This window comes from Leuciscus leuciscus (assembly GCF_965113295.1).
Source record: "Leuciscus leuciscus genome assembly, chromosome: 17".
Classification (NCBI taxonomy): domain Eukaryota; kingdom Metazoa; phylum Chordata; class Actinopteri; order Cypriniformes; family Leuciscidae; genus Leuciscus; species Leuciscus leuciscus.
In genome coordinates, this window is record NC_138741.1 from 23,380,126 (window position 1) to 23,392,121 (window position 11,996).

Here is an 11,996-nt window from a genome sequence, read left to right on the forward strand (position 1 = left end):
AACATAAGCATCACTCGGCTTAAACAGTACAAATGTGAATGTACCAATTAATTCGAACTAGCCACCAAATTGCCAAAACACCAAATAGTTACGAATTGCCATGAGATTGTATTGGGAAAATAGCAGCTTGAACAATCTGTTTAACATCAACCTTTTGTGTTTTAAGGAAGAAAGAAAATAAAATGGGTTCTGAACGATATGAGCATGAGTAATTGATGATATATTTGTCATTTGTGGGTAAACTATCCCTCTAAGGGGATTAAGGAAAGCTAATCTGTGTTTACTGTCTGTGTTTAAATAAATAAAGCCAGATTCCAGCAAAGACTCATCACTGTAATATGCCAATACAAACCTAACAAATTCTGTCATGCAGTTTACTTTCTCATAAAAGAGTGGGAAACCAAAAGCTTTCGTTTTATTTTTATTTTTAAGCTGTCAGAGTTTATTTGAATTTGTGCATATGAAATGATGTATTTTATGCAAACATTGCTGAGTCATGCTTTCCCCTTTATTCCGAAGATAAAAACCAGATGTTCACTACATGAACTGTACATAGTAAAACTGAACTGTCAATAAAATAGTTTACTATTTTCTGTGGCTTGTCATGCAGCAAATGATTGTGTCCTGAAGTATTTTGTTCATAATTAATTTCAGTCTAAGACAATGTAATATTTTCTCCCTGTTCACTTTATTGCAAACTGAAAGCACCCCACCTTTTCATTCTCAAATATTAAAATGCAACACTTGCTGTTGGTCATACTTGTTTGCACAAAAGTTTATTTAAAAAAGGTATGAAGCAACATAATTCATGAAAAGAAATTCTACTTTGATCTACTATACAGATCTCAGACAGTTCAAGACGTTTCATAAAAGGAAATACTTTGGAAGTACTTTACAAAAATGTACAAAAATATTGTTCTCCATGAGGTTCATTGAATGTCTCTCAGACTAGGATGTTCTTACACAGCTATGACACTGACTGTTGGAAATGCATAAAGACTTCCGGAGATCTTCAGGATAAGGTACATTCAGTTTTAATGATGTCAAAACATCAAGCTTTGCAAAAAATTGAGTTGAGCTACATATAAAAACAAAAAGGATGACACATTGAAGTGTTATTTGAAATAAGAAAATATTTGGACCCAGTATTAAGAATATGAACCAATCAAACAGTTGGTTACAATGTTCTCATAAATGGTCAACAGATATATTTCACATTATTTTGCAGAGATGTCTACGATGTATTATCTTGCTGAGATTTTCTTTGGCAAGAACACAGACCAAACAAACGAACAGCAAGTGAGCGGACCAGGGCGAGAAGCAAAAGTAACTGAATAAATTGTATCAGATCATGCAAGTTTACACAAATACTTCCTTATTAATAATGACATGACAGAAAAGTGAATCGTCTCATTTCACAGAAGTATAACCTGTGACATATACACCGATAATGACGTGACACACGATTTAACACACTGAAGATATCAAAATCGTAATACAAAATCCTGTTTTCTTCCTATTTCCTTTTCAAAAGTTTGTCTTGCAACATTTTACACTGGAAATCGAAGAAAGAAACTGCTTATCAGCAGGTAAACATGGCATACATGAACATATACGTTATATGATACTGAAACACTTACTCTGCTTTCTTGTCTACACTTGACCGTAAGCTGCCAATTTTGCACCTGAAAGCATCGGACTGCAGTAAAGACCTCTCTCCTGTCTCATTTCAGCAATTAAGTTGGAATGATAAATTAACTTTCCATCCGTGTCTGATGACAACAATGTTTAAACCACATTAAGCAACATGCATATACATTAAGTATATTGCTGCTCACTGCATGTAAAAGGAAGGCAACACTTCATCAGTTCTCGATATGATATAAGATGCAGGAAGACTGCAGGAGTTGTGGGGCAGAGGCTGTCCTTTTTTGTTTTATAATTTTTCCAGCACCAACATGGCTCCTTAGCACATTTAATAAAACTCAAAACACGGATTCGTGATAAAAAGTAGAAAAAGATAAGTCACAAGGTGCTCTTTTGGTTTCTTCCAACCATAGTTCCAGATCAGTTCCCCTCTTGTGAGTCTCTATAAGGTTAGTGTTCCGTTTCCAATCTGAAGAAGGATTCAGTCGAGGAATCGCTGACAGGCCTTTTTCCAGCGGCAGGCGGTGCACCACTGGTCTCGGTGTTCAATGCCGTACACCTTCCGGCATTTCTTGGCTTCGCCCCGAATCCTCCTGCTAGTAGAAAATAAATTCAGAGTTCAATTTGACATCTAATCTAAATGCAACAGAACAAATGAAATGTTATTCACATATTCACAACACAGTTTACTATGTAATTTATACTACGGTTTAATATTTTTTAAACAAATTGAGTTTTTTTTTCAGCAATGATGCATTAAATTGATACAAGTGACAGTTAAGACTTTTACATTGTTACAAAAGATTTTCATTTCAAATAAATGTTGTTCTTTCAAACTTTCTAGTTATCAAAGAATTATGAGTATCATGGTAAAAAAAAAAAAGCACAACTGCTTTCAACATTTATAATAAAAAGCAATGTTAAGCACCAAATCAGCATATTAGAATGATTTCTGAAGGATCATGTGACACTGAAGACTGGAGTAATGATGCTGAACATTCAGCTTTGCATCACAGGAATAAATTACATTTTAAAATATTTTCAATCAGAAAAAGAATACTTCTGAACATCACTGTTTTACAGTACTCTTGATCAAATAATTGCAGCTTCGTTGATCACAAAGAATTTCCCCAAAAATTTTTTTTAAATCTTTCCGACACCAAACTTTTGAACAATAGTGCGTTTATTAAATATTTGGCTGAAAAATAAATGAGTGGGTAGTTTTAATTTATCTAGGATTTTATATAAAAAAACTAAGATGTTATTGGTTACTATTATTTTCCCCAGTACACCCAACCGTGGTTACGTCAACAGAAAAGTAATTACAGGTACAGAGAAAAGTATGAAATCAAGCCTTTTTTTCAGTATTTTAATTTGCACTCATTGGCCAATAGGGCTAAACAGCGTCTGATTTCAATTTCAAATTTTTTTGATCAAACTAACTTTATAAATGAAGATTGACTAAAAGAGACTATAATTATTGAAAACAATCCAATCTCACCTGGAAGAGCAATGGTTTCTTGGAGGTGAAACACTGGCAGGATGTGGCCTGAAGGTGGCGTTATTATTCTGGAGCCACTGTTCACCGACACTAACTGAACGACGGCGGAATGGTGAGGCCTGGGGACGAGGTGAGGGAGGGGGAGAGAGAGAGAGAGAGACACACCACTATTAGTCACAGAATGACGCAATGCAGGTTATATTACTGCACTACTCAGCGGTACAAACAATGCATCAGTGCAGTAAAACTGTGAAAAAAATATGCAATAAGAAATTATTCATTTCAAAGAAATATTGTTGATAAAAACATTTGACTGTTATAAACCAGCAAGATCAAAATACGCAGATCACAATATATTTACATGATTTTTCAACCTGGTGACAAGCATGCGTTTAGACAAAGAGAACACATTGGCCTGAACTCCACTAGATGGCACTGCAATACCATCAGCATCTCTTGTGGGCGGAACAAAGGACACACAAATAACATGGGCATGTCACTCCCATTTCCAGTGCGAAAACACAATGTATTTGAGACCATGTGGTGCTTTGTATATTCCTCAGAGAAAAACATTCATGCATAAACAATCCATTACCAATAAATATTCACAGCGAAAAAGCCTATTTAAAGACATCTGTGCTTTCTTTGACCTTGTAGATGATAATGGAATCAGTTAAAGAGGGTGTAGTTTTGCTGTTTGAGCCTGAAAAGGGTCTGCAATGTTACAAAGCACAAAGTCAATCCAAAGGATTCTGCTTTCTGAACCCCCTGAAATGCCTAGATTGTAGTCTTGAGTTCTCTACTGGGAACTAACATGTCAAAATGACCCTGTTTAAACCTGGTATTAAGATGTGTTTTGGTTGATCGGATCACAAGTGAATGATGCTAAATACAGGTGTAAACTGGGTCTTAAACGTTTTGAGCTTGTCCACTTTCATCCACTTCCAGAGGAAGTCGAAAACGGTAGTGGACAAAATAGTCAGATTAAATCACCAGGTGTAAATGGGACTGTGTCTCCCTTGTATACTTGTGATTTGATAGAAGAAAATGCATCTTAATACCAGGTGTAAACAGGGCTAATATTCCTTATTTAAATAACTCCCGTTCAAAGCATACGCAAAAACAGGCAAGGGTTGTGACATTTCCAAAACACAGTTGACCAATCACAACACACTGGTCCAGCCGACCAATCAGAGCACATTGTGATTTTCGGAAGGAGGGGCTTCATAGAGTTTGGAACTAAACAGGTGTGGATTTCCCGAAACCATCATTAGCCAACTATGGTCGCAATTTCCATGGTTACCAACATCGTTCAACGATTTGGCGTTTCTCAAAACCATAGTTCCAACGAACATTCGCAAACAGCATCACAATCTTACGTGGTTGGAATTACAGCTCTCAAACTGTAGTTAGAAGCATGGTTTCTTGTTAAATGACGTGGACTTAAATAGATCATGCTCTTGGGCACAATAAGCAACCGAACATTCGGTACATTTTATTTCTTTCATTCCATTTAAATATATTTATAATGTATTTTAGCAGGTCAACAATCAGTACCATTTTTAAAGAGTGCACATGTGCGTAAAATGCGCAAGGGAACTATGACGTATGAGGGAACCCTCAATGAATCAAACATCAAATAAAGCAAAATGAGATGCCACCTAATGACTGCTTCACTATTTTTGTTCCACGTTCATCACAGCAGCATCTCGGAGATCTCAAATATATTAATTATCAGAAGTTGTTTCTCCTCCACCTGCGCGTGACGTCTTTAAAGACAGTCCTATATTGTTGAACCAATGGGGTTCGAATGACAGAAGTGCAACCATGTCAGTACGGTTTTCCTCAGGAAACAGTCATGACAAGTTGTTTAGTTTCTCCAACGATGCATCGTACAATGGTAGTTTATCAGCGAGTTACATCGTTGTACGGGAAACGCACTCTAGAGCGTTACTGACAGACTGGTAGGAGAGGTGCTGCAACAATGCAATGCGTTTTTTGAACAGTCAAGCATGAAAAACCCTTCCAGTAGACTCCAAAAACAAAACCAAGACTTTGTAAAATATCATAATATGGTCTCTTTAATAAAAAAAATGTAAAAACCTCACCTGTTTGCTCTGGTGAACTGTGAGAGGTGGAGTCCAATGACAGGACACAGGAACAGAAACTGGTTTACACGGAGTCACAACCGGAACGGGTGGATGAGCCTAAAGAATCAACATCAACATATTAAACAATCGTCCATGTTTCTTCATTTAGGACAACATGCAAACAGCGACATATGACACCAATCAGATCTTTGATGGCACTAAAAGCCCTCAAGGGAAACACTGTGTTCAATTACATCACAACAATGTAAAGCATCTCACCTGGTAAGAGTGCTCAGTATGGACCTGCCAGGAGCTGCTCGGGGCCGACTGGCTGAGCGGGCTGGGATGGGGCGTCTCTGGGGTGGAGGGAGAAGGGGGCCTGTTCCGGCTGGGACTGCATGGGGAAGCGCAGGAGGGCCGGTGGCCAGCAGGGGGAGCTGTCTGCTCCAATTCCTGATATACTTCAGTGTAGTAGAAGTCTTCTTCTCTTTGCGAGTGCTCTTCACTTTGTCTGCAGAAAACATAACACACAGTGTGTTTACAATCTAAACATCCCAGATTGCTGCTTTCATTGGCTAGACACTTCTGGAAGACGTTTGGTGATTGTGATGCTTACCCAAGATGGGAATTTCGGATGTGACGTTTGATGCCTACTACTGAGGTCAGTATTTTTCCACATTTTGGCCACAAGCACCGATATGCCACTTTTACTGAGTTCTACAGGGTGAAAAAGAACACAAACAAGACAATTAATCTACACACTCCATAAAACTAACACGTCATGTATTATACATTATATAAATTTATATTTATATATATTCAGTTTGCAATGTACCTTGCGTTTTCTTGGCGTTGGCTCATTAAACAACATTTGGTCCAGTTCCATGTCCAGGCCTTCATCAATGAGAGGGGCGCTCTTGTCCATCTCTGCGATGGGTGGGGATGGGGCTGGGCTTCCGTTTCCATGGTCGCAGCTCCAATATCCACCATCAGACAGTTCGCCACCACCATTTTCCACTCCACACAAAGCTAATACGAACAGAATAATAGGTGACTGAGTTATGCTTCATCATAAAATCCCTTTTCCCAAAGTCAAATTCAAGCACTTTTCAAGCATTTCCAAGCTTTTCCAGCACCTTACAACAACTGTGGTAAATTACACGTTTACATACGTACATGATAGCATTTGTTATAGCATTCTACAGAAGAGTGACAAATTAAAAGAAAACAAGTTTCATTGTTCAAAATGTCTGCAAGTAGACTTGGCATCATATATAACCTGGAGGAGTCGATATAAAAAACTATATTAAATTCAAGAATTTCCAGCACCTCTACGAACCCTGTTCTAAATGCTAGAACAATTAATATTAATACAAAATGTCATACAGTACATAATATAATATACAATTATTACTGTTCAAAAGTTTGGCATCAGTAGAATTTTTTAATATGTGACCCTGGATCACAAAACCAGTCTTAAGTCGCACGGGTATATTTGTGGCAATAGCCAACAAAACATTGTATGGGTCAAAATTATCGATTTTTCTTTTATGCCAAAAATCATCAGGATATTATGTAAAGATCATGATCCATGAAGATATTTTGTAAATTTCCCACCTTAAATATATAAAAAATTTATTTTTGTGAGTGGATGCAGCACAATCGCCTATAGAAATGGACAACTTTAAAGGTGATTTTCTCAATATTTCGATTTTTCTGCACCCTCAGTTTCCAGATTTTCAAATAGTTGTATCTAGGCCAAATATTGTCATATCCTAACAAACCTAATATCAATGGAAAGATTATGTATTCAGCTTTCAGATGATGTATAAATCTCAATTTAAAAAAATTACACATAAGACTGATTTTGTGGTCCAGGGTCACATATGAGCAAGGATGCATTAAATATGCTAAATAATTATTTTGAACCTTCTATTCACAGAAGAATACAGAACAGTTTCCACTAAAATATTAAGCAGCATAACTGTTTTCAGCATGAGCAGCACATCACAGGAATAATTTACATTTTCAAATATATTAAAATAGAAACAAGTTATTTTAAATTATAATCATATTTCACAATATTACTGTTTTTACTGTAATTTTGATCAAATAAATGCAGCCTTGGTGAGCATAAGAGACTTGTCAAAAACATAAAAAAATTCTATATTCTTTTTTCCCCCAGAAGTCTCAGTTTAGGCAGTAGGACCTTATTTAATCCTTCAGAAGTTATTAAAAATGATGATGATTATGCAATCCTGTACAAGTGTAAGATTTTGTTCCACTAGCGAAAAACTGTACGTGCAGCTGTTAGGGATTTTTTCTTGGTGACTAACGCCTATCTAAGCAAGCGTTGAGTAATCTCAGCTGGTTTATACCAGATTTGTACACCGTGCCATTGGTTTGGTAAAGCATTTATGAATGTGCAAGGTTCAACTAACCTGGAGCTACGCTCCCCGGAGCTGCGTGTTGGATGACTGGACTGCACGACAGACTTGTAAGCACCATTGCAGCCATAATCTCATCCATGTCCACTGTCTCTGGTCTCCTGCAATGTTGAAGTAGAGTTGTAAGGGAGTGCTCCTCATTCAAAAAGTCAACATTCATCATTCTGAGATCTATAACAAGCCATACCTTCTTGGCACATCAATGGACGAGGAGACTGAGGAGTTAGGACTGGACGTGGGGGTTGTCCATACATCTTCCAGCTTGCGATGAACGTGCTGGTTAAGCTGGGGCAGGAAGATAGACACCTCATTGTCCACGTGGTTATGCTGTTCGACCACACCTCCACATTCTTGTCCTCCGCAGTGCACATACACCTGAAGGGTATCAGGAAAAACACCATGAAGTGGCTGCGTGCTCCAGTGTTTGCATTGTGTAGTGCATCTCACTCAGAATGCCAGTCATATTTTGATTTACTCTACAACAACAAAGACATTCATGCTTACCTTCTGTCCAGGGTAAAGCTTGCTTCTGTGAAGCCCACTTTCCGGGCATCCATGGAGCCCCGTTTCTGTCAGGCCGTCCGCTGAGGAGCCACACACCAGGGTGCCCAGAGGGGAACGCTTCCCAAGCCTGGTTTTCGGTACCATTTTCAGTTCCTCGCACCTTGAATCTTCTCAACTGCTTTGACGAACTCCTGATGGAGATTCAGCAGCGCTATTCAAGCGACGGACAGGAAGCTGTTAAGAGGAAACAAACAAATGATTAATGTAGTTCGGGTCACTGAGCACATTTTATTGCCAGAAAGAGAGACTGATGTTTTTAGCCTCATTTTATTGTGTATATATCAGGAATAGGCCAAAAAAAATTATCTCAGTTAGACACCCTGCTCTCTAGATATCAGTATCATTGAAAATGGAAAAACACATAACGGTCAATCACTAGTTTTAACAAAGCAAAATAAAGTATTTATTTATGACATAAGATCATAAACATGATTTAACTGTCTAAATGTGTAAAGTTATAAATGTATAACTCGATATATTAACCTTGCCATTTACAAATTCAAGAAATAAACAAAAAAAGACAAGTTACTTTACTGGTATATATGTACAAAAATCTGGTATTATATCTGTTATATTTGAATCTGATCAGTGAAATCAGCATGAGTCACCATCCTTACGTGAAACATCCGGCAACTAAGTGTCAAACTATCAAGACATCACAGGACGAATGATGCAAAATTCGAAGTTTACGTGCAACTGTGCAGAATGACTATGAGTCATTGTCAGCACATAATGAACCATGCAAAAACTACTTTAACTGACGCAAGACATTAAAACGGTTATGGTCATGCTAGCCTTTGTAACCTCAGAATGTTCACCCAAGAGTTTGGGGCACAGAGGAATTGGTCATTACTACAAAACCATTATTACCAGCTGCAGTCCGGTATTAAGTTTCCTCTGTTCCAGTAAAAGGTGATTCAGAGTAATTGCAACTGATTGAACCAAAAAACTCACTTGGTTGCCAAATACTACATATTTGGCAGCATGGGAGCAGCTTGAATTATTCTTATTTTATTATTTATAATATGAACAAAGCTAATACAAACAGAATAATAGAGGTGAATGAGAAGATAAGCTTCATCAAAAATGTAAATCTCCTGTAAACCAAAGGATAAGTGTCGAAATGCGAAATATATAACAACGGAGCAGAAAATACTGTGCAAATCATTAATATCATACAATATTACTATATTACTTAGTATAGTGTTTTGAACTCTACTTGACATGCCAGTTTTGCACAATATGCAGTGGTTAGATATAATGATATAGGCTACAACGACAGATGTGAATGATAAAAATGGCTGCTGCTTGTTTTTTGCGTCTAATAATAACTAATTTATTCTAAAATTAGAAATTTGTGAAAAACAAAATTAATTAAAAAAAAAAAGTTTCGTTTCGAAAATCTGTTAAAAATAGCAGGTGATTGTAAGTTGGAGAATGTAGTATGATGTAATGGTTTTGGTACATGGATGTTCGGTAATATTCAGAACTATTGATGGAAAGTCCGACTTAACCGGTTCCTTCGACCACTTTCTTGCAAAGAACCGGTTCAAAAAGCGATTCGGATGTCCGATTACGTCATATCGTAATTACGTCATCGCGTTTTCCCCCGACACACCGGCGTGGGATATTACGTTTCCAAAACATTCCAAAGAAGCCATAGGCACACAGTGCTGTTTATCACGGTTTTATATCATTAAGTGCTTAACGTTACTGTGATTTAATGTATCCGAGTTCATTTTGTTGCAGCTATGATTCAGCTCAACTTAGATTAAATTTAGAACCTAACTTTGCTTTGAGACAATCTCAGGGTGAGCAAGTTTTTACAGGTTTTAATACATTTGATTATTTTATTAAACCAGCTCTGTCTCGTATTAACTGTCAGCAATCAAGTTATGAACGTTTCATTTTTTTTCTGCTGTTCGACTATTAAAATAACTCGTATTGAACATGACAGGCTGATTCATTAACGTCCAGTTAAAAATGTATTGAAGAAATCCAACTCAAAAGAGCCGTTCATTCAGGAATCGGACAGCTTATTCAGAACATGAATGACAACGCGTGCTCGCACTCGCAGCCTCGTTGCAGAAGCGACGCGACGAGCACGCGCAGCAGGAGCAGATTATCCATATTCATTGAAAGCGTTAAACGCAGTTTTTTGCGAAACTGATCAGAATGGAGCAGCTGGACAGTTAATCTGTTTAGATGCTAAAAAGTTCGTTTTTGCAGATTATAAACCCGAATTAATTAACCAACTGACTTTTTTTCCATTGTGCGGGGATTTTTTATTTTATTTTTACATTTCATATCAAATGCAAAAGTTCACAGCTGTGTAGATTTTGAATCCGTATAGAACAACTAAAATTATATTTCTGCTAAAACGAAGCACATCGTCGCACAAACATAAGTATCAAACATGATCATCCAAAAGCTTTTCACGTGAATTCACTGAAATAATGTACGGACCTAAATACTAACCGTACCTGCTATGTACTAACCTTAACAACGTAGTCTTGTCTGAGAAACAGCGCAACAATAAGAAACAAAAGCATTAAAACAGAGAGAGAAAAACTTTCAATGAACACACGTACCTTTGCCAAATTTCAACACACCCCCTTCCCACTAGGCTCGCTCTGACCGGCTGTAACTTGAAAATGTCCTTTTTCAGAGACCAGAACGGCTGGTGTTTAGGTATTCAAAATCCCGGCCTGGATCTTTACATTTACTGTAACCGTGTCTGTTTGATAAAGCACCAAGGCCGTAAGAACACTACTATTAAAGCAGTCTATTCTCATCTACAGTGTTCGCTTTACATGACAAAGATGAGGTGATATTTTGTTTGACTTTGGTTTAATCCGTATTGCTTCCGTCTTCACAGAGGTGAGCCGTATCAGAGAAATCCAGTGCCGGGTTTTCACCCAAGCGCCTTCAAGCGGGCTTCTGCTCTTGTAGTAAACAACCTGACCACGTGGTAGGGATGTCGACGCTCATTGGCTAAGCAGCGCTTTCCAAGACACACGCCCTACAATTCCAACTTGTTTACGCAGAAGTTGAGGAAGGGTCAAGAAACACAATGGACACACATAGGACACTGTATTTCATGCTACACCACTTTTTATTAAATCTCCATGGCTTTGCATTACTACAGTAAAATGCATTTAAACAGGAATGCAAATGGATGCATTGTTGCTCACTGTGCAAATAATGATTTGAAATGTGGATTCCAGCTCATTTTATATACGTTTATGCTTTTTATTGCATAACACGAATTGTGCATTACAATTGCACTCATTTAGCTGTCATATATGTGTCTGCATCGTGCAGTATTTGTTTCTTTGTATATGGGTACATCGTGTACCTTGTAACTTTTGGCTGGCAGATGTTGCACTGTATGCATTGCCCTTATAGGATTAACCCGTCTAACATCTTGGGGATATCTTTGACTTGTTTTCAGGAAATTATATGCTTTATTATGCAATTATAACAGTTGATTAAAATGCAAATATTTAGTCAGAGCTGTCTAACATCTCACACACATTGTGATTTATTTTCAAATGTTTTCCATAATTTATCTTTTTGATCACAATACGCTTTGGAAACAGAAACACACTTGTCTTATGATTGGTCTCACATCCTAAACAAATCGATGAATTTTAATGGTTTACAATGAGAGGGTTAATAAGGTGTCAGTCTATGTGTTCAACTAACATCAGGCGTGTTATCTTTAAATGTACAAAAAACATGTTA

The 11,996-nt window shown here is 37.4% G+C and overlaps 1 protein-coding gene across 3 annotated transcripts; it reads right to left on the minus strand.

Moving 5' to 3' along the window:
* Positions 1-748: 748 nt before the first annotated feature.
* On the minus strand, positions 749-11,161 carry znf395a (zinc finger protein 395a). Of its 3 annotated transcripts, none has more exons than XM_082143155.1 (10): positions 10,841-11,161; positions 8,190-8,423; positions 7,873-8,060; positions 7,680-7,786; positions 6,074-6,267; positions 5,855-5,955; positions 5,518-5,749; positions 5,257-5,355; positions 3,149-3,267; positions 749-2,240 (listed from the first exon to the last, which is right to left on the minus strand). In XM_082143155.1, the coding sequence occupies exons 2-10, from the start codon at positions 8,331-8,333 to the stop codon at positions 2,129-2,131; spliced, it is 1,296 nt and encodes a 431-aa protein (XP_081999281.1). In that variant the 5' UTR covers positions 8,334-8,423; positions 10,841-11,161; the 3' UTR covers positions 749-2,128. The 3 variants fall into 3 exon arrangements, with proteins under 3 accessions (XP_081999281.1, XP_081999279.1, XP_081999280.1); XM_082143153.1 differs by having other exon boundaries at positions 749-2,243; positions 10,841-11,159; XM_082143154.1 differs by having other exon boundaries at positions 749-2,243; positions 10,748-11,159.
* Between the last annotated feature and the right edge of the window lie 835 nt (positions 11,162-11,996).